The sequence below is a fragment of the Lutjanus erythropterus genome, chromosome 7 (genome assembly GCF_056507025.1).
Source record: "Lutjanus erythropterus isolate fLutEry1 chromosome 7, fLutEry1.hap2, whole genome shotgun sequence".
In the NCBI taxonomy this organism is placed as follows: Eukaryota; Metazoa; Chordata; class Actinopteri; order Lutjaniformes; family Lutjanidae; genus Lutjanus; species Lutjanus erythropterus.
In genome coordinates this window covers 29572501-29595299 of record NC_139323.1, presented here as the reverse complement: position 1 = coordinate 29595299, position 22799 = coordinate 29572501, and the positions used below count along the sequence as shown (strand labels likewise).

At 39.9% G+C, this 22799-nt stretch overlaps 1 protein-coding gene across 3 annotated transcripts in view; it reads right to left on the bottom strand.

The window, feature by feature from the left end:
* agbl4 (AGBL carboxypeptidase 4) overlaps nt 1–22799 on the bottom strand; it is a 543878-nt gene that overhangs the window by 160139 nt on the left and 360940 nt on the right. For all 3 annotated transcript variants that reach the window (XM_084722272.1, XM_084722271.1, XM_084722273.1), the window contains one exon: nt 11250–11466. In XM_084722272.1, coding sequence (XP_084578398.1) covers nt 11250–11466 — 217 coding nt within the window. The remainder of the gene's footprint in view (nt 1–11249; nt 11467–22799) is intronic.

Here is a 22799-nt window from a genome sequence, read left to right as displayed (position 1 = left end):
TCAGCTTACCTCGGAGCCAACCCCATCACTTTTCCAGCAGTTGGGTAACAACATACATGACTTTTCTTGGTCTTGAGAAGCTGCAACATTTTTAACTGACACACTGTAACCTGTACTGTACATTTACTGCCAGACAGACAACTTACTGCTAAGTGAAGCAGTTTCTGCTCTTCTATCAGCAGCACTAGTAGACCACTGCTCGCTCTTCTTCACTTGCATGCTACATACAATTACACACTGTCCTATTCTTTAAAGGAGTTACTCTACACTTATGACAGCATGCTTTAATAAAGTCCAATATAACATAATTATTAAGGCAATTACATTAAATCACATCCCCTTGGAATATGCTGGTTTGTCACCACGATAAAAAAAAAAAAAGTCCATACCATCACAACCCTAGAAAAACATGAGCCGTCAAAATCAACAAAATATAACAGTTTCTTGAAGCTTTAATTACGAGCCCAGAAACAGAAAGTAGGAAACAGTTTGGTTTTAGCTGCACTTCGTGTTATTTTATGCATTTTACAAGATCCATTGTGAGAAGGTAGGTCAGCTGAATTTATGTGAATTATTTACGTTAAAACACCCTCTGCAGCCTGGACAGACTGTTAAACCAATCATCAATCTAAAAGCAGCTAACTTTAGTTACACCACCACTAAGACTCTTTTCTGATTCACCACAATCTACAGGCACAATTGGCACTCAAGTCATTTACTGAGTAACATCTGTAACTAACCTGTGAAGTGTTTGCCACACATACTCTACACCTACTTAATTACAATATTTATTTCAACAAATTTATTGGTAGGGGACAAATGCCTGATTGACTCTGCTTGAATCTTACCAACAAACACACCAAACCAGTCCAGACTTTTCTTTGACTACAGTAATACAAAGTGGCTGTTCACATCTCTCGTGTGGTTTCACTTTGCGGTATCACCTCATCCACATGATAAAGTGCTGATTGGCTATTCAGGTGTTGGCCTTTGTAAGAGGCAGTCAGTAGTTGGAGGGCTCTCTTCATTACAAACCAATCACACAGCCATTCACAGAATGGCTCCAGTGTCAAGAACTCAGCTCTCAGAGTCCGCTTTCACAGAAAGTTGGCATTAATTAGTTACTGTAATTAAAACTGGCACTGCGTCACAATGGATGCTGTTACATTACTTGATGACAATGTATGATGTGAAATACCCTTGCTGAGAAGATATGAATGGTGTCAATCACCCAGTTCCACACAATTTACTGTGACAGGATTGTGCTGTTCTGAATGTGCTAGACAGCTCAATTATTATTTATTATATATTCATATTATTAAGTTAAGTTAGGTTACAGCATGACTCTACAGGGTTGTGATGCCAAGTCAAATCTGATTAAATACAAAAATGTGACTGAATGTCATTCAGTGTGTAAAATACACACAGTTTTCTTGTCCAGGTGCTGAGCCCAAAACCATGATCATGATTTGTCTTTCTAAGGACTTGCAACACTGTAGAACGCTCCCTTTAAAATGTTTTCTAACATCTTGTTAAAGAGGGCTGTGTTCAAGCCATCTTTCCTTAGTCCAGTTGAACCTACTCTGATTCACCAAATGTAATCTGTGAGTATAAGCTTGCCTGCTTGAAACAGTAAGGCAACATCCAGTATTTACATGTTCAAAGTTCCCTGTCACTACGGGAAACGACACCAACCTCCAAGCTAGCAACCTACACACTGAAAATGGCAAATTAGTAACTGAGTCGCTAACGGTATGAACATAAACAAACTAGAAGCTGTGACCTTTTCTTTCTTTTGCATGGATTTAGTAATGCCAGGGCTCGTCACCAGGTGTGTAAATGTTCCACCAAAACAAGTTCTCTCCGACACTGTTTTGCTTGCTGCATCCTGGGTGCCTCCCAAGACGACTGTGATTGGTTTAGAGTAGGAATGATCACGTTATATGATATTCAAGTATATGTGTTTAATCTGTAGGCCTTTACGTCATAGGCTATGTAAAGTTGTCAGAGAATATGCAATATGTTGCTGTGGAAACAAAAGTTTTGAGGACTGAGGAAGAAAAAAGTGCATTAGGTACTGTTTGATATAAGCATTTTTTTAAATATATTGTCTCAAGCGCTGTGTGGACCAAAGAACCGCTCTCTGGTCCGCCTCAAAGGACTGGTCTTGAACTGCTGTCAAGGGAACTTATTCATTCAAACCAATCACAGAATCTTGTCATTGCATGTGTAATTTCACTTGTGATAAAACGTCTTCGCTTCCTGTTTTGGTGACTAGTGAACTAGTAGCATGTTGGACTCATGCCAAAGTGAGAAATTCCTGCAATATTATATTGTCCAATGCCCGCTGTCTTGTGAGACATTCATATGCATGGTCCTCTAAAGTTTGCTGAAATGTGCTCTAGATCAACACCAACCTGAACAGAACCTGATGGTGCTCCATGATTCTAACTGTTCTACTGTCTGACAAATAACGGAACAGTGTTTCCACCACATGACTTTTGTTGGAAAGTCCTGGACTGTTTGAGTTCTGCATTTGAAAAACGCAAACCAGACCAGTTGAAATATTGAAACAACAACAAGTTGTTGATTTAGGATCCAGACCTGTGAGCATGCCCTAAAATATCTTACTGTATTAGTAAAAGTCAGTAAGTTTCCAGGCAAAACTGACTCTTAATAAAGTATTGATACTTGACAAAGAGCTCTAAATGTTGCACCTTTTCCTAAAGTAATAAAATACACATTTAAAGGGAACAGTTTATAGTGATGCAAGTCCTTGGGAGGCAGAAATCATAACAGTCTTTCATTAGCACGAGAGAAGAAATGTGCCTTGGCTGTGGCGTGTTTCCTATGTGCTCCGTGTCTCCATCAGTTTGCCGAGCCCGGCTCCTCCAGTGTGGCTGCTGACCTTCTCCTCTCTCCACGGCTGGAGTGGCTATTGATTGGATCTTGGCACACAGTGTACAAACACAGAGATAAGGAGAGAGAGAGCCAGCCAGGCAGATATAGCTGCAGTGCCCACTCCACTCCCCTCCTCTTGCTCCAGACACGAGAAAAAAAGAGAGAGAGAGAGAAAAAAAAACCTGTTCTTCGAGACTCCACTCCCACTGAGCAGACACCCAGACATGGTACCTGAACACTGATAGCAGACAGGATTAGGTCTAAAATTCAATCACAACAGTCTAAGTAATGTTAAGTCACTGCAGCTGACAGTGACCGCTGCCTCTCTTCAACACAGTACAAGTGATCTATCATAATCTTGCTTTGATTTGTGAGATTTCAAAAGAAGAGAAAAAAAACTGAGTGGATGTGACATCCCTGCACTGTGATTTTGAGATCAATAGTTTTACTTGTGATGTGGGGATGTGAACAGAATCACAGAATAATAGCAAGCTAGGCCTCTTAAGTTGCATGCAGGCTAGTTCTAACCTTACGGCTGGTCAGTGGCCTGTCCACTCCGCCACCCTGAGGTCTCTCATTTACACTTTTCTTCCATCTGGTCTACAGGCAGAGGCTGTGCTGTGTCAGAGGTGACTAATAGTGTCACAGCCCTGCCCTCCCCAGCGGGGCCAGCAGAAGGAAAACTCAAACTGCTGCCTCCGCAACTCCCGGCCAGACACTGCCTACTGGCGAGAAAAAAGAAAAACGCTTTGTCAACAGGCGAGGTGGGCAAATAAGCCGCTCTCACTTTGAGACGACTGTGGGACGCTTTGAGGACCGTACAGAAATGAGGAAATAGTTTGAAAGAAGGAAGCAGCAGGCATCTTCTGAAAGAGGCTTGTTAGTATTGTAGCAGGTCAAACACATGTTGTCTCTTTCTCTGTGTCTCTGTGGACAGGAATGCCTCAGGGGGACAAAGAGACAGAGGTTTACTCTGATACTGTCAGGGTGGTCTGCAAAAGGAAATGTTCAGACGGACAGGGACCAGGGGAGCTGACGCAAGGCCGTGAACTCAGCAGAGCAGGAATCCGTACCCCTGTCCTCTGGGGAATAAGAGAAGTTGTCCTGGTATTTGTCTTTGTGCATGTGTGTACAAGTGTATGTATATACGTGTTTTAGGAAGCGTAATCACCACCAGCTAATAAACAAAAAATCAAATCATACATTTTAAAGCAATAGTTTGACATTTTTGGAAATATGCTTATTGCTTTGCCAAGAGTTAGATGAGAAGATTGGTCCAGAGTCGCTCCAGAAGAGCTGCGCCTAAACTGCATTATAAAAAAAATACAGAAAACTAATCTTCATGAAGTGAGAAGACAAATTGAGCGAAGTCAAAGTTTACACCTGTGGGAGATTTGAGAGGCCCGGCATGTCTATTAAGTGCAGACAATCAAATCAACCATGCCTCCAAAGGCCGCTGCCGCCAGCAGACAGAAAAAAGAGCACGGAGACGCAAAGGACACTAATGAACGGTTAACTGATATTCAGCAAAACATAAAGAATTCTGTTGATCCTGGTATCATCTGAACATTAAGTGAAGTCCATTGAAACTAAAGCTGAAGAAAATGGAATCTATTGTCCCCAATGTGAACGATCAAAGCATCTGTATCGATTCACAGGAAAAGAAAATCAATACTTTGGAAAAACAGGAGGATGAGTTGGATTCTCAAGAAAATAGAATGAGGAGAAATAACATCGAAATCCTCAATTTATCAGAAGAGGAAGAGGGAGACAATTTAATGGATTACCCGGGAAACTTGATATCGGGGGAATTAGGAGTGACAATAACTGCAGTTGACTTGGAGTGGTGCCACAGGACTGGTGCAAAGTAGAGGAAAGCCAAACATCCATACATGATTATCATGGATTTATGGAACATGCAGACAAAAATCAACATACTAAAGGCACAAAGTGACGAAGAAATCATGACTGGGGACCAGGGTATCCATTTTGTTCAAGATCTGTTGGCTAAACTCGATTGGCACAGTTTTAAAAAAGGAAAGTTTAAAGGCCCTGCAAAAATATCAGACAATTTTATTTCAGCAAATAATTTAGCAGGTACAAGGAGACTGTTATTTCAAACAACAAGAGATTATACTTATTATTCACAGGGAAAGAAGCGTTGACTATGTTTTTATATCAAAATCTGCATTCAACAATGTATTAAGGCCCAAAAATTAATGAAACTGATTTCAGATCATTCTTCAGTAACTTGTCATTTTGTCTCAACAGAAAATAAATGGAATGACAGAATATGGATAATGAATAGAGCACACATACAAGACAGAGTCTATAAGTTATCTTAATGATAAAATAGATAATTTTATCACTATAAATGTAGAGGAGGGGAAAAAACGGCACACCAACTCCACAAATAATCTGGGATTCTTTTCAGGCAAACATTAGAGGAAAGATAATTTCCTTCTCAGCAAAGAAAATAAATGAATTACTAATTAAAGACAAAGAAAGAGATATTGCAGTGTTAGAAATGTCTCACAAAAAATCTTGACAAGGGTTGGAAGGTAAATTGTCTTGACTTAAACATGAGTATGATTTGTTACTTTTAAAAGGAGCTGGTTACAATTAATTCAAACAAAATCTTTTATTTAATGGCAAATTCACTGGGTAAGCACTTGGCTGCTCTTACAAAACGAATACAAGCCAAACCAACTATAATTAATAAATAATAAAAGATAAGGATTAAAATGCATTAATCAGGAATAATAAACTTATTAATGATACTTTTAAATCCTTTTGTGTATATAAATCAGAAAAACAACTTATTAGACTCAGGTTCTTTTTTGACACAATAAACCTAAAACTAATTGTCCATGAAAAAAAAAAGAACAATTAAAATCTGAGATATCAGAAGCTGAAATAGTACAAACAATTAAAACATCTGCACTCAAAAAAGCCACAGGTATGGATGGATTCCCTGTGGAATTTTATTCAACATTTTAGAGCAAATTGCCTCCATTATTCATTCAAATGACAACATACATGACACATAAATTAGTCCTCCCTTGATCTATGTATCAAACTATAATCTCTGATGTTTTAAAACCAGGTTAGTCAGGAGAATCCCCTTCAGGCCGATAAATTTAATTAACTGTGATAATAAAATATTTACCAAAGTTATAAGCAATAGATTAGCAAAGGTTTTTCCTAAATCTGATACATGTGAATCAAACAGGGTTTATTAAAAATAGGCATTTGCAACCAAATTCAAGAACGTGTTTAAATATTATATAGCATGCAGAAAGCATAATAAAGACTTATCAGTGATAGCTGTTGATTCCAGTAAGGCTTTTCATCGTCTTTAGTGGCCTTTGTTGTCCAAAGTCTTAGAAAAATGTAATCTCCCAGCTGAGATGATAGATAAAAATATTAGATAAATATCCTACAGCTAAGATTTATACCAACAATTTATTATCTAGAGAAGTTCAATTAGAGAAGGGTACTAGACAGGGTTGCATACTTTCCCCACTCCTTTTTGCCCGAGCAGCAGAATCACTGGCAGAGGAAATAAGATGAGATTCAAAGGTTAAAGGAGTCACTACAGGTAAACAACAATATATATTTGCAGATGATCTTTTGATGTACTTCATGAACTTTGAAAAACTCTACCCCTCCTTTGTTGAAAAATTACTTCTGAATATTCATTGATCTCAGGTTCTAATTATTTACAGCAATCATTTAGGTGGAAAACTAGTATTAAATATTTAGGATGTCTAAAGAGTCAAAATAAGCAACAGATTTAAAAACAAAATGTCATTACTGCATAATATGACATTTGACATGATTAAATGGATGAATCTCCCTATAAACTTTACAGGAAGAATCTAAAATTTAAAATTCCATGGCTTCCATAATTCTTATTCTTATTTTCAACAGCGCCAATGAGCAATGTATGCATGTTGAAAATGCACAAGTTTATCCTCAAAATAAGTTCTGTAAATTTTATGATAAGGAACTTGGCAGTAACATGGAGATAAATGAAGAGTATTGTGAGTGAGCCAATATCGATTCCAAAAAGTACTTGTTTATGGAAGAATCCTTGGATAACTCTTCAAAATCTACCATTAAGCTGGTCTACATGTAGGGATAGATGTATAGAAGTTGTAGATGATTTAATGAATGAAAATAAATTTATTTAGCTACCAGCAGGTTAATACCTACTTTATACATCCACAGTCAGACCCCACTAAAACACATTTTTTACTATTTGGTTCAATAGAGATTAAAGAAACAAGACAGGGCATGTTAATTGTGTTAAAGAGGTTTACAGGTGCTGGTAAGTTGATTTTGGAACGAGCGGATGGAGCCAAGCTGGCCAGTCTGGCTGTCTGTAGCCTTATATTTAAAATATGAGTGCAGCTCTCATCTAAGTCTCAGCCAGAAAGCAACTAAGCATATTTCCCAAAATGTCAAACTATTCCTTTAGGAGGTGATTTTTAAAAGGAGACTAATTTTGCAAATCCGAGTTTGTCAGGCAGGTCATTCCAGAGTTGACATGCCCTGACGGCAAAAGCTTGGTTCTCTTTAGTGGCCTTGACATGGGAACAGCCAACAGGTTCTTGCCCGAGGACCTCAGACAATGTGCAGGTTGATAAGGGCACAGTGTGGGCCATAAAGCGCTTTCAAGGTAACAAGAAAAAGTAAACGTAAAAAGTCAAGTAAAGTAACATTTTCTCTTTTCTTGGTTTTTTGTTTGCAGTCAGTCTGTGTTTTGTTTTCTGATTTATGCGAGTACGGCTGATACTGTAAGCTAACCATGAGGAAATGAAAGCATGTGCAATAGATTTGGTCTTTCTGAAGCTTAGAATGAACAGATATTATATTGTCAGTATTCCTCAGATGATAAAAAATAAGATTGGACGGCCTTGCTTTTGAAATATGCATTTCAAATTTAAGGTTGGAATCAAACAACAGAGCCAGGTATTTGACAGAAAGCGTAGTACTGTTGGAAAAAAAGGACTGCAAATTGACAGAGCTAATGATATAAATCTATCAGAATTTAGACATCCAGTTTTCAATATCTATTCGATAATCTTTCACAGTGAACATGGTGGGGTTTTCAGGTTTTACTGCGATCATTAACCAATCATCATTCTTGTTTCTCTTTCTGGATGAGCAGCAGTGGAAAACTTGGGGAGTTTCCACCGTCTGTGATGGTAGAAGTGAAAGTTAATTTCCAGGTGAATTCCACTTTTATTGTAAAGTCTCAACAGGCAGTTTGAGTAACAGTGAAAGTGAAAGATTTGGGAATTGAGAGTCAGCCCTGAAAATGATATTCAGATCCTCCTGGCTTGCCCTTTTCATTCATCCCAGAACTGTTAACTCACATCTGTCCCTGTCTCTGTCCCTCCATCTTCCTATCTCAATTAAAGTGACTTCTTATAATCCAACCCAGCCGAAATGAACTCAATCTGGTTCAACATAATTTACACATTAAATTCAATTGACTCTGCTTCAGTGAATCTTGGTTTAAGTAAGATAATAAAACCAGCCTGCCTTATAAATCAGTAAACACTACCTTCTTCATTAAGATGAGGAGAACTGGAGGTAAAAGAAATTGAAAAGGGCCAACCTTTTTTTTTTTTTTTTTTTTTTTATAGTATCTGCGTCCAGCAGTGCAGGCTGGATGACAGAGATTTTGTTCAGAGGAATACATTACAGAAAACAAATTAGTCAGCAAGACAGAAGAATGCCAGTGCAAATGGCCCTGGCTCTTCTTTCCATCCTTATGAGATAACTGTACCCATTAGAAGGTTAAAGCTATTGTGGTGTCCCTGCAAAGACTCTGCCTGCCTTGGAAACGGCAGCGATCCGTTTTTAAACTTTGATGCAGCCAGAAAGCTCTCCTCATCCCTTCTCATCCCTTCCCCTCTGACCTGTGTGTGTGTGTGTGTGTGTGTGTGTGTGTGTGTGTGTGTGTGTGTGTGTGTGTGTGTGTGTGTGTGTGTGTGTAGTTGCATATGTGCATGAGATAGAGATGGGGGAGAGGGTAAAAGCAAGAGAGGGAGCAGACAGAGAAAGAGATATGAGAGGGTGGGGCTGGGCTGTCTGCCACCCAGGCCCAGAGAACATAAAGAGAAAAATACGGCCATAAAACCTCTCTATGACTATGAATACTAATACTGACTCTGTGAGCCAAACCGAGCAAGTCTGTCCTCTCTCTGTTCCCCTCTGTCTCGCTCAGACAAATGATGTGGCTTAAAAATAAAGCAAAAAAGGTGTGCTGCACAGGCAGAATTGTAAAGCTTAGAATTTACACTGTGTCATACACAACACAGTGGTGGTACAGATGGAGAGGGAAGATTAGTGAGAACTTTTAGCTTCCTGGTCTTCAAACCACAGGTCCATCTTATATTTCACTGTGCTGTGATGTTTTCCATGCTGATTTTTATTCATTCGGCTGTTTAGTGACAACATGTCGTAAAGTTGTAAGAATTGCTCCGATGCTAAATGAAAACTGCTCCGCTTACAACCTTGTACATGGTTAGTACAAGTGAAGCATTATGATATTAAGAGAAATTTATATTTAAAAAATGCATAAAAAATATAGACTTTATACTGCTTTCAAACTGGAAGCAAGTGAGCAGCAAGTCCAGCAAATAGAGGGCAAAAAATGTCCATATATGTAGTACAAGTGATGTCACCATGGTGCCTCTTATTTCTTGTTCTGCAAATAAGTAAGTTCAGTGTCTAAGCTTTTTATTCATAATTAATGGGATTTTCTTAAGCCAGTCTTGCTTCTATAGTTGAGGGTCCGTTTACTTTTCTTTCCAAACCTTGTGCTTTTTGAAGGTAATTCCATAAAAAGGCTGCTGTGGATCATGTAAGATGTGCCGCCTCTCAACCTCATTAATTACAGTCTCTCCTCGTCCCTGCTGACTGCCTTCATGAGTGGAAACAGAAACATCAAGGATGTCAGTGTTGATTTTGACCAGATAAAATAGGTTGGAGGTGAAGCAACTGCGTGAAACTTCGCTAAAACAGCGCCAGGGCGAGCGTTTTGTCAAACGGGCAACACATGGCTTAGCCTGTTCGCTGATGCATGGAGCATGTCATTTCTGTTTAACTCACCCATTTGAGTTGCATTAAGGCTTACAGTTATGTATAATTAAAGGCATGAGCCCTTTGAGTGACAGGTGGCTAGCTGCTAGGTAGCTGCTTCATTCAACAGTCTCAGTTCCACTCGTGCTCCACCTCTTTGTCCAGTTTTGGATTGACTGCGAGTCAGGCAGGGTTACACAGTGACATGACGCCAATAGCCGGAGCCTCCATGCTGTGAGCTTCACAGTGGTTCTTCAGAAACCTAATGGTCCATGTTTCATATAATCTAGGGTACAAATTCCCAACATAAGGGACTGACGCAATGTATGAGTGTGTTGTCGCATTACTGCGTCATTACTGTATCATTTCCTGCTCCTGCTGACTCACATTAAAAGAGTTCAATTGTTGAATCACTCAATATCACCACTCTGTTTCTGACAGAATAGTGGCTTTAGGTCCAGGTGGCCATTTCCAACAGAAGTTTTTGGGATCTCTAGTGAAACATACATGAAGTTACAACAATGTATCACCAAATCAACCAACTGAGATCAAAATATATAACTTAAAAAATGATAACTTTTCAATATTGTATTTGCAGCTGCATTTACAATATGACCGCAATCATTATTATTGTAGTTCACCTGATCTTTTATTTACAGAGATATTACTCGTGTTTTTTTTAGCCACACCATCAGCTGTTTCATGCCACGGTTTCGAAATTTTCTGTATTTTATGGTCAGGTGTTCCTTACAAATACCTGTACTTTCATGGTGCCCCCCTTGCAGCGAGCTTTTCTCTGACAAATGTTGGAGGACAGAAGAAAAAGTCGTAATCTCTCAAGCATTTCTAATGAGTTTTTCTCCTACAATTATTTGATAAGAGCAGACAAGACTGGAGGCAGCGTGTATGATACACTAGCTCCTACTGCCGAGGTGAGAGCTCTGCTGATTACACACAGAGTCATTTACACACAGAGACACAAACACGCACACACACACACACACACCCAGAGGCTTACAGTCCGTCATCTCAGAGTGCAACAATCCTAATAATAACATGAGAGGCTGAAGTTATAACCGGCAGGCACACCTAAGTTACCATTCTGGGCCTCCTTATTCTGAACACACACACACACAGAAACACACACACTACAACTTACAACCCCTCCACCCCTAATTTTCACCTCCGTTCGACTTCTCTGCTCCAGCCACTAGCACCCCCTAGCATGCACTTTCCATCTCAAAACTCACCACACTGAGTCCCAGTTGCTCCCTCTTCAGGTAGGGCAAGTTCCTCCGCTCCAGGCTGGCCAGGTAGTGCTGCAGTCTGGAGTAGGTGTAGGGGTAGCAGTAGGCAAACTGGTAAACATCGTCCTCTCGGTCAAAACAGAAGGCGAAGGACATGACATAATTGCGGCGGTGGTCAGGGCAACGGTAGTAGTAGACGTTTTTGGCTGGGAGCCTCTGCCTGCAACAGCAACAGACAATCATATTAGAGAGAAATTAGAGAGGTCATTTGCAGGGCAGGTCTTTCAAATTAAAGACACGAGGTCTAGAAGGGTTAAAACTGCATCAGGTGATGATTGCACAATGAACAATAGAACAATGAGAGCGCAGCAATTGTGCAAGAGAAGAAAAAAAAGTGCAGAGGGTGAGAAGATAGACAAGGAAACATTGACTCATGAGTTATACACAGAGAGAGTTGAGAAATCACATCGCAGAAGTTGCATCAACTTGTCAGTTTGTCGTCTTCCAGAGATGTTGAGTTCAGCTGGCAAAGGAGTACAAGGACTGAGGGAAGTGAGGAGAAATCACCTGGTACTCCAGCTGTCTGAGAGGTTCTTAACTTACAGTATGAGGGATGAATGTTAAAACAAACCAACACATAAAATTGATTTTTTTGCTGTTTATTATTTAAAACAAACCCAGGAATCTCAAATCTGACAAAATATAACTGATAGATTCAGAATGAAAATGAATGTGAACAAAAAAACAATTATATCAAATTACCAAGAGTACTAAATAGTCAACAAACTTGATAAATTAAAGGAAAATTGACTTAATTATTTAAGACTTTAAATACCACTCTTTCAGCATTGCTGTGCAATCCTCAAGGTTGTTTAGCATCTTATTTGAATTTTGTAGGCAAATATGAGTATCTTTTGTTTGTTTCCCTTCAAAACTGAAAGGTTAAACCACTGCAAGTACACAACAAAGATGACTTGCTAGAAAAAAAGCAGATAAAATCACTCACATGAAATGATATGAAATGATCTAGAGACTTTCTTGGCCGATTCCGATTTCTGATTTTTTGAAGGGTCTGACCTGCCGATTCTGATTTTGGCCAATTCTGATTTTTAGTCTTTCTAAGAACTGTAATTGGCAGCATTCACATTTTTGCAATTTTTCTTGTAAAAATTTAATTGGATGTTCATAATAAGACACTGACTATTAAATATTCATTAAATACTACTTAAATTTTCTCCAAAGTCCTCCAGGTTATAGCCAGGCCTTATTACAGTTTTATATTAAGATTATCGGGTGAGCATGATCTGGCCAGATCATGGAATCTTGCGGGATTTCACGGGATGCGATTTCACATGATCTCCTGTGGAAGCAGATGTAAACAAACTGGAGACTGACTCTGTGCAACAGTTTGCTGCGGTAAAACTTGGAGAAAAACAGACGCAGACGTTAAACGAGTCTGGATGAGAAACTGTTTGAGGAGACACATCAACACAGGTTGTTTATTCTTCAGACAGAACAGGAGGTGAGATTTTAACTGTCCCTCTGTGAACAGCAGTCTGCTGCTGGCTAACATTAGCCTGAAGAGCTACAAAGTTTACGGCTGTTTTACGACATTGTCAGCTGCTCTGTCTTGTTGTAGACTGTCTGTCTTCTCTTTATCCTGTTCTTGGAATCTGTCGCTGACACCATCTTCAAGCAAGCATGTGTCTGAGTGTGTGTAGCTGTTATCAGCGCTGTGGTGATATCACAGTTAGTTTGTCTGCTGTGCGCATGACATGACTATCGTGCAGAACACGTGTGTGACAATGACTGGCACAGAATTGGATATGTGATGCTTACCGGCCGGTCACTGGTCAGGGCCGGTCACATGAAAACCGGCCCGATTCCGAGCATTGCTGATTAATCTGCACAAGTCAAAAATTAACCCTAATTCCAATTTTGTAAAAGTGAAGAATACCGTAACAGAAAAACACTAGCAATGATCCTGCAAACCCCACTTCCACAAAAAGTTGTGATGCTGTGTAAAACGTGAATAAAATCAGAATGCAATGATTTGCAAATCCTACTGAATATTGAATATAAGTCACAACACTTATATTCAATTCAATATAGTCCAAAGACAAGGGATTTAATCTTCTTGATTTGATTTTGATGCTTGCAACATGTTTCAAAAAAGTTGTAACAGGGGCAACAAAGACTAGGAAAGGTGTGGAATGCTAAAAACAGGTATCACGACTGGGTATGAAGGTCATTCTCAAAAGGTTCAGCCGTTCACAAGCAAGGATGGGACGAGGTTCACCACTTTGTCATAAACTGTGTGAGCACAGAGTCCAACAGTTTAAGAATCTATAACCTTTGGCAACTCAGGCGTTACTGCATTAAAAATCCATGTGACTGGATACAACATGGGCTTGGGAACACTCTGGGAATATTTAAGGGGTGTGTGTACTGAACTGGCCTTCCTGCAGTCCAGGCCTGTCTCATATTGAAATGTGTGGCGCATTATGAGGCACAAAATACAGCATCAGAGAATACTGAGTACTGGTAGAAGTGCCCCTGTCCCAACTTTAAAAAAAAAAACATATTCCAGGCATCAAACTCAGAATAAGTGCATCAGTTTGAATGTTAAATATCTTGTCTTAGAACTGTTTTCAAGTGCATATAGGTTGAAAAGTGTTTGCAAATCACTGCATTATGTTTTTTGTTTTTTTGTTTTTTCACAGCGTCCCAACTTTTATTGAGAACTGGGACTTGTTCATCATGGTTGACCACTTTGCCCTCTTTGTTCTTCTCTTTCTGTTCACTTTCCACACATTCATCTCCAAAAATAGGACAGCTCACATTTTGACCTCTGCTTCTAATTCATCCTGCATCTGCAGAAGTCGGCTTTACAGTTTGTGTCTGTGGGTTTCAAATGTGGTCGCGTAATACTGTCAACTTCACATTTTAAAAGGCAATTTATGTGAACACACAAGTTTTTAAGTATGACAACTGTGGCATTGCACTATCTGTGGTGTTTTGCAAGATGTGTGGTTTAGAATTGCAGTCTGAAGCTTAAAGTGTGTTTGCTTTTTTGCTCAAGTCTCAAGTTGTAGTGAGCAATTTGGAAAGATTATACAGAGCGAGGGAGTGAGGGAAGGGTAAGCATCTAATCTGTGTATCAGTATGTCATATCTCTTGTTTTGCTGAGCATTGTGTGATGTTTGTAATGTGCTGCATGTGTCTTCTTCATTGTGTGCTTTGGTTGTTTACTTTGCTGAATTGCATGTTGCATGTTGTTTGCTGGGCCCAGGGCGAAATAAAGCTGACTGATCCATGCACTTCATGGACGATCGATGGGGTCCGGGACAGTACTGCTGCAGTCTACAGAACTTCTCTGCTTACTCCACATGTTTTCTTTTCACACTCCTCACCTGTCTTTCTTTGTCTTCCACACTTTTCTCGCTTAGTCCTCACCACTGAGACACGGTCAGGAGGATGTTGTATGCATGCAAGGGACTGTATTTGCCTCCTTTTTTTAGCCTTCCTTTCCTTTTTTTTCCTTCTCCTGTCCTGTCACTCACGGACTCCGCCTTGACAGTTTACGTAAAGAAGACCAAGCATGGGGAACAACGGCACTGCCATAGCAGCTCTGGCAGATTCTCTGAGAGAGGCGGATAAAAGGAGGAAGAAGATGAGGACGACGAGTGACTGGTGGGTTTGGGGTGTTGGGAGCGGGGAGAAAGGTGGAATAAGGAGATAAGAAGAAGATGAGAGAGCAGGGCGATGGCAGATCTGGGCCTGATACGGAGATATACAGGAACGGGTGGCGGCTAGCAGCGTAGTGGCTGTGTGATGGCGGGGCTGGCTACTGAGCTAGCGTCTCTGGCAACAGATCAGATGGAGATGCTATCGGGGCTGTGATAGGAACAGGACCTGATAATCAACAAACAGGACAGACTGCTCTGTGCTAACTCTGACAGAGTGAACTTCTCTCTGTGACTCACCTCTGAAGAGGGAGGACAGGCAGGAGACACATCAGAGTTTTTATGTGTTTGCTCAGACACCTAATACATCTAGTTTGGCAACAGCCTCGCATAGAAATGCATAGTGAACACACTTGCATGCATTTTCAAGCACTTAAAGATGTCCCTGCAGGTATGTAGTAAAACAAAAAGCTAAATCACTTGGCCGCTCTCAGACAGAGGGGAAGAAGGGAGAGAACGGCAGGGCTGATTATTCCTTCAGAGGAGGAGAAAGGGGAATGTATCTGCATGTGGCTATCTCAGCAGAATACTAATGCAGCCAGTGGCTAGCTATACCACACCCAGCCTACCCAGCCTTGTCTTACAGACTGTAAAGCTGGACAAAGACAGAGAAGACAAAAAACAAGAAAATGTTTAATCTTGGAAAATGAGAGCACATTTCTTCTCTAGTGTGATGTGTTTATTCCTAAGACCGCATGGATTTGAAGAGTAGAGCATATTATGAACAACAGTGACAGGCAAGGACAAAATAAACATGACACACTTAGAGATGCATTTACACACAACTAAATCCACACACACTCCAAATTAAACAAGACTGATTATACTGTTAATTTACTGTCTATCATGTGTGTGTTTGATGGTATTTTAGGGTTTTGCACTTCCTGTTTGCAGCAGGAGACATATGAGTCGGTTTAAAGATAAAAACAAATAAAGTAAACATAAAGAAAAGCTGTTGTCATCTTCATCAGTGGTATCGTCATCAAAGATAGAAGTGTCAAGTAATTATGGCATGTTGTATTTAGTATCTATGCACCCCATGTCCTGGGCCACGGACACCCACAATGCCAGTGGATGAACATTTGCATGTGCATGGGGTCACATAAGCAGTGGTGATTCCTTCTACTTACAAGTATGTCCCTTACATCACAAAATGCTTCTCTCCTTTACACACAATGTCCAGCCTGGTGTTGGAATCTTTTCAAGCGGAAAAGAGTCACACTTCACACCATTTAGCTTAGCATTTTAACCATGTTTACAGTAGCTACTAGCTAACAAAAGGCTACCTGCTGCCAGGGTAATGTAGAGTTAACATTGCTGTGGTGTTAACTAGCAGTTTGGTGAAGCGTCTGTAAAGTCCACATCAGAGGAAACTACTTTAATTGACAACTAAGGCGTCATCAGTATGACCAGTGTCATATTGCATCACATTTTGACAGACATTAAGAAAAAAGCTTTTATCAAAGCAATATTTTTGTGGTTAGTTTCTATGATTTAACCACACTTTTGTTGTTTACAATGTAGCACTGTCGGTGCTTTGGCTTTGTGGCAATCTAGGCAGAATACTAATGTAGTCAGTGGCTAGTTATACCACACTCAGTCTACCCACTGGAGCCAGCTTACCGGCCTTGTCTGACGGACTGTAAAGCTGGACAAAGTCGTAGAAGACACAAAACAAGAAAAATGTTTAATCTTGGATAATAAGAGGCCATTTCTTCCCCCAGTGGTACATGAATATAATTCCTCAGACTGCATGGATTTAAAGAGTACAGCATACTGTGAATAAAAGTGACCGGCAAGGACAAAATAAACCTCTATGTGACACACTCAGAGACACATTTACACACACACACTGGTGCATTACTGTGGTGGCAGCCCTCCGAGGTGCAGGTTAATTAAAATAAGATGACACCTCACCTCTTTACATATTTCCCTGTTTGGCTCTGCCCATCCATGCAATCCCACTTCTCTCTGTTTCTCCTTCTCCTTCTCTCTATTGGGCAGCGTGTGACCTTGCCGGAGACTGGAAAAGTCCTGGCTATTGATTTTAATTACTGCTGCTTGTCCCATCGCAGCATTATAGTTATAGGCCGAGAGAAAATAGCTTTGTGACTTCTTATGGAAAGAGACTGCATGGCTGGAAGGCCTGAAAGAAGAGGCTGTACCTGCTTCAGGTACCACTTTCACGCACACAAATATAAAAAATACACAAAATCTTCAGCACATGCACACTAATGCACACAGTCCCTTTGGGTTCTTTTTTTTTTTAAAGCTGTGGCTGCTCCTGCTTGGCAGCTGGCAATTTGTTTTATCTAAATGGTACCTCCCTGTGCCTCTCCCCTGCCCATCTCTTGACGTGGTACAGTGCCGTCGTTCCCAAACAGAATTATCACTGCATGGGATAAGGGGGGAAAAAAATTGAGAAGCTTTCCCCAGATGATAACGCACTCACACATGGTTTTACAATTCAGTGATTACAGAGACACAGAAAGACACACACAAACAGGAATATGCAAAGAGACGCACGCTGAAACGAAGCGGCAAACTCAAACCGTATGTGAGCTACATCAAGGTCATTCCTTTGACAGTGAGCTGTGGGACAAGTTAACTGCCAGCCCGTCTCATCACAGCCTTACAGAATAAAGAGAAAGATGCAGTGCAAAGAGAAATAGAGAGACTGAAATACCAGACAAAGGGTGACAAATAGAAAAAGAGACAAGTAAAGAGACAAAGTCAGAGAGAAAGGGACAGAAAAAAGAGACAAGGGGAGAATGAAAAGGGAGAGGGTTTCATAGAGCTAGCAGGCAGCCTTTAGCGAGGTGTCACTTTGCTTTGCCGGGTCTTTTCTACTTCTGAACCATTGGTAGCTACAAACTCCCGCTCTGATTTTGATGGCACCGGCGTCTCTCTGAAGTTTTGAGATGAAGGCTTATAAATTGGTAGCTTTCACACGGGCGACATCTTGTCTATATTTTCAAATCAATCAAGCGTAGAGGACACGCCAATCACTGCTGCTCTGAGCACTCTCGCAGACAAAGGCAAAAAACATACAGGACAAAACTCACGAGGCCTGGGCGCACACACACATTCGTGCATTTATCCACTCCCTTTTTATTTTCTATCTCACTGTTGTCTCTTTCAGCTTGTCAAACATTCATCCTGTCAACTGTTAGGAAGGTTAAATGTCTTCCAATATGCCTGTGCAGCTGTCAAGCTCCACAGAACCCCACCAGCTCATTTAAGGCAAATAGTTAGCCCGTTTGGCAAACATATCACATTGAATGACATATTTCTTTGCTCCCTCTGTGTTAGTACGCCAATAATTGAAGAGGCAATATTTCTTGGCACTCTTAAAATGATGCCAGATGTTAGATAGGCTCATTGTTTTTAAAACACAGCCCGGTGTTCTTGTTTTGCATACTAAGTCAAGCAGAAAACAGACTCCGAATCATCTGAGGGGTGTCAAACGTGTGACTATGTATATTCATGTGAAGGGAAGTGTGTATACATGAGCATGTGTGCACGTGTGTGTAAACATGACGGGACATATATATTCTTGAGGCATCCATTTATCTTTTTTGGATGCAAATCAAGTTGCAACAAAGGTTTCTGGAAGCACTGTTACTAGGCAACCTGTGGTTGCTTTGTAATTTGGTGGGTCTGCTGTATATTGTATGTGGTGTTACAGTATATGTCTTAGACTGAGACTTTAGGAGAACACGTTCTTCAGTTGGGATCAACCTACACGACCAGTGAAGAAGAAGATCTGATGAGCAGGAGGAAGTCATAGATTCTGATTTGGCCTTTTAAGTGCACACTCTCCGAAATGAAGTCGCACCATAGTAGAACCATAAAGGGTTCTGTAGGTTGTACCAACAGGAGAATCCTTTTTGGTTCCTGGTAGATTTTTTTAACAAACCATCCAATAGCCAACCACAAACCATCCTTGTACACTGCCATGAGATACTGGGATATTTTAATCTGCTCCATGTGCAGTATCTCATCCATCCACTATGTTTTACACAAGCACAGCGTGCTGGCTACTAATAGTGAATTGTTACAAACAAGCTAAAATGAAAGCAGTCTGTATGTTTGTAGTCTAACTATTTAGCTTAGTTTGCAACATAATTTTTTCAAATAGTTGTAAACTGGCTGAGACAAAGCAGCCCCACCTCTGCCAGCTGTACCTGCAGGCACTGAGGAGGAGGACAAGACTGGACGAAGGACTGAGACTGACTGTCTGTGTTCTTCATTCTTCATTAACCTCACTCACTAACATGATGTCAGGAATATGATTTATTAGTATACAGAGCAACCTTTTCTTACTATGATTTCTTTTAATGTCAATTTAGATTTGTTTCCAGTGAGATATTATTCAGTTTATATAGTGACCTTGCTGTTGTAAATATGACTGTTGCTGATCTAGAAACCTGTATCTGAAATACTCAAATTCTGCTCTAAATTTATTATTTTACTAATATATATAAATTTATAAAGAAGCCATTTAGTAATAAAAAAGAACCAATAAGAGTACCATTAAAGTATAAGTATCAATAAGCAGTATTGATAAGAGCAGTATCTGTGAAATCTTAAGCAAACCATCCCTACTAATGACCTTTAACATTACAGAGAATCCTGGATGAAGAAGTTCTTCAAAGCTTTCAACAATCCCCAAAAAGGGTTTTTTTTTTGGATCAAAATGATTCTTAATGGAACCATAGCCTTACAAAGACAAACCCTTCCTTCAAAAAAGGGTTCTTCATAAGCAAATGATTCTTGGTAGAACCCCAGCCCTCCAAGAAACCATTTTTTGGAAGCATTATTTTTAAGAGTGTAGCAGCGTTGAGGAGAGACTTCATTTTTAGAGTTTAATCATAACTTTCTGCAGCAGTGTGTGTGTCTGCGTGTGTGTAAGTATAAAGTCAAGAACATGCACATTACGACCAGGGCTGATGATGTGATACAGCCAGGATTAATGCTACTGGTAGACTGTTCTGGCGAGCAGCAGTGAGGTTTTGCAGGAAGCAATAACACTTGTGAATTACGGACTTTCCTATAACGAGAGAGCTGAGAGTTGCACACCTGTGGAGACAACAGGCAGTTAACAGCCTTCTCAGGTCAGAAACAGCTCTCTGATGAGGCTGAAACATGACAGAATAAGACAATCTCACCTGGTGGCTGCACCAAACACCCAGGAGGTGAACTCTCATCAGGTGGCCTTTTACTGTACACCACTTCATGTTAGAGGCATCGCAGAAAAGCTGTTACATCTCAACTCTTCAGCGTTAACTCTGATGTTCACATAGGTGTGCTGACTACCAGGAGTGGACAGTAATAGACTACATTTACTTGAGTATCTGGACTTTACTTGAGTATTACTACTTGTTTTAAACATATGACCTTTACTCCACATTTGAAAGACATATTGTAAATTTGATTTCACTATATTTCCATGAAGATTCTCATTACTCTTTAAGGTTAATTTACGCCCCGTTTACGTATGAAAACAGATCTATTTCAAACAGTGTAACCCTTAATGCCCAAATACCTCCATGCATCCTCTGTTAGCACAGATGCTAAGTAAAACATCAATCAGAGGGTGATGCTCAGAGTCAAACCTTGGATTTTTAAGGATTAAGCCGGCAAGTTCTGGTATTGGGACCAGGTCCTGTGTGAATCCACTGCTGATTCATAATGTTGGCAATAGTTAGCTATCAAAAATATTGAGTTAATGTTTCCAGATGTTTCCTGTAAAAACAGTCAGCTATGAAGGGACTCATCCCGAACATTAACTGGCGTTTATGGTCGCAAACAGTGCTGAATGTGGTAACGGCAATTAGCAGTTAGCTAAGATGCTTTACCAACAAACAAAGCTATCATTTCATCAAGAAACTTTGTAAACCTCAGTCCCTCCCATCGGTCTCAAAGACTGTTTGTCATGGTGACTGACAGCTAACAGTCGTAGTTACTTTAGCAACACGTAAGCTACTAAAGTATTCTGCCCATCAGGGAATTTTGTTACGGCAATTAACAAATGAAAGTTGAAGTTGAGCAGCCGGAGGACATCGGCAGGACAACCAGAAAATATTTTCTCCATAAAATATGATCCAATTTCACCCAAATCAGTGAATAAAGTGATACAGTTTAGCTTTTGTACAGTGAAGCCCCCAAAAACCTCCAGTCTGCTACGGTGAACAGATGCATTCTTCTTCATTTGTTTCATTGGACACAAAAGTAGTGTACGCCCTGAGTGTAACATCAACAGTTATGGTAAAGAAAAACTCATTTTCAGTCATTTTCCTGGTAAAGAAAATCTCTGAAATACCATTAAAAATATCTGAGATTATCTACAAACATTTTTTTTCCCATTGTTGGGTATAAAAACACTTAGACTTCATGGGAACTTTACATATCTTTTAAAGCAAGTATTCCTGTAATTTAACACCAGTAAAGATTGACTAACACTAACATTCACTTGTATTGAAGTAATATTTGACTAAGAGTATCTATACTCTTAGTTACTGCTGATTACTGGTCATTTTAAGTAATTCATTTGTTTGTCTACATAATCCCAGGTTTGGCCGCGTTTAGACTTAAATGAAATTCAAGTTGAATTAGCCGCATCAAGTCAGTCAATGTCAGATCACACCCACAGAGCTTCACCTGAGTACAGATTATGCAGCCGACATAAAAGGTGGAGTTATTTCCATAAAATTCTGAAAGCAGTCATAAATCTTAGAGTCTCATCTAAATAAAACACATTTGCTGTTTATAGGAGTAACCCAGTTTGTTCTGCTGATGTGTTTAATACAGGGGGAGTGGTTGTGCGTGCCTGTTTGTTTTTATCTGTGTATGTCTGTTGGTTGTGTTCATCTGTCCTTGTGTGTTAAAATCCACCTCTTCCAGTGATTTACCTGTTTTTTCATGTCACTCTCTCACCATGTCGTCCTCTATTTCTAAGTCTAAATTACTGTCAAGTTGAAAAGACACCTTCTATCCTGTGCTTATGTTTTTAATTTTTTGTTTTTAATGCTATATAATTGTTAAAAATCCCCTCAGGACTCTCTGCCTCTGACCCACACCCTCCATATTCTTTGTCACACTGTTGATCTAGAAATGAAAACACACTTTACAGTCACCAGGATAAGAGCAGAAACCAAATTCTTATCATGTAAATGCCTGCAGTGTAAATATGTGCTCGAGCCATCGCCTCTTATCTCAAACTCCTAATCTGCTCCTCTCTAAATCTGATAGAAATGCAAGAGATGTACAGCACTCATACATTTACACGGGATACTTTTATCACCCCTGAGGCATGCAGAGATGAAAATACTGGAGGATTTACAGTAGCTGCTCTTACTCATGTATCTTGAGACAGTGGCAATGAAAAAAAGATATGAACAAAAAAAATATTTTTCATTCTTTCTTTCCCTGTTTGATTTTTTTCATTATTAAGTCTCCAACGCAGTATTTATTTTTCATCTTAAGACCTTCTGGAATCTGATTTAAAAAGCTCCTTGCAGTGTTTTTTAATCACAACTGCACAATATGTTTCAATAATTCTGCATTTCTTAAATATGTGCAGACAAATAAACTTAAAGTATTCAGGTTGCATTAAATGTTATTTTCATAACTTCACTCCTGAGTAGTGTGACAGTGCCTGGATGGACCAGTAGAGGGCCACAGCTCTGAGTGAGAGGTGACCTGTTGAGAGGTACAAGGTAAAAGCAGAGATCTTAGAGAGAGAGAAGAGCTTTGAGCTGTGCATATAAAGCTGAATTTGGCTAATTACCTGTAGTATTAAATA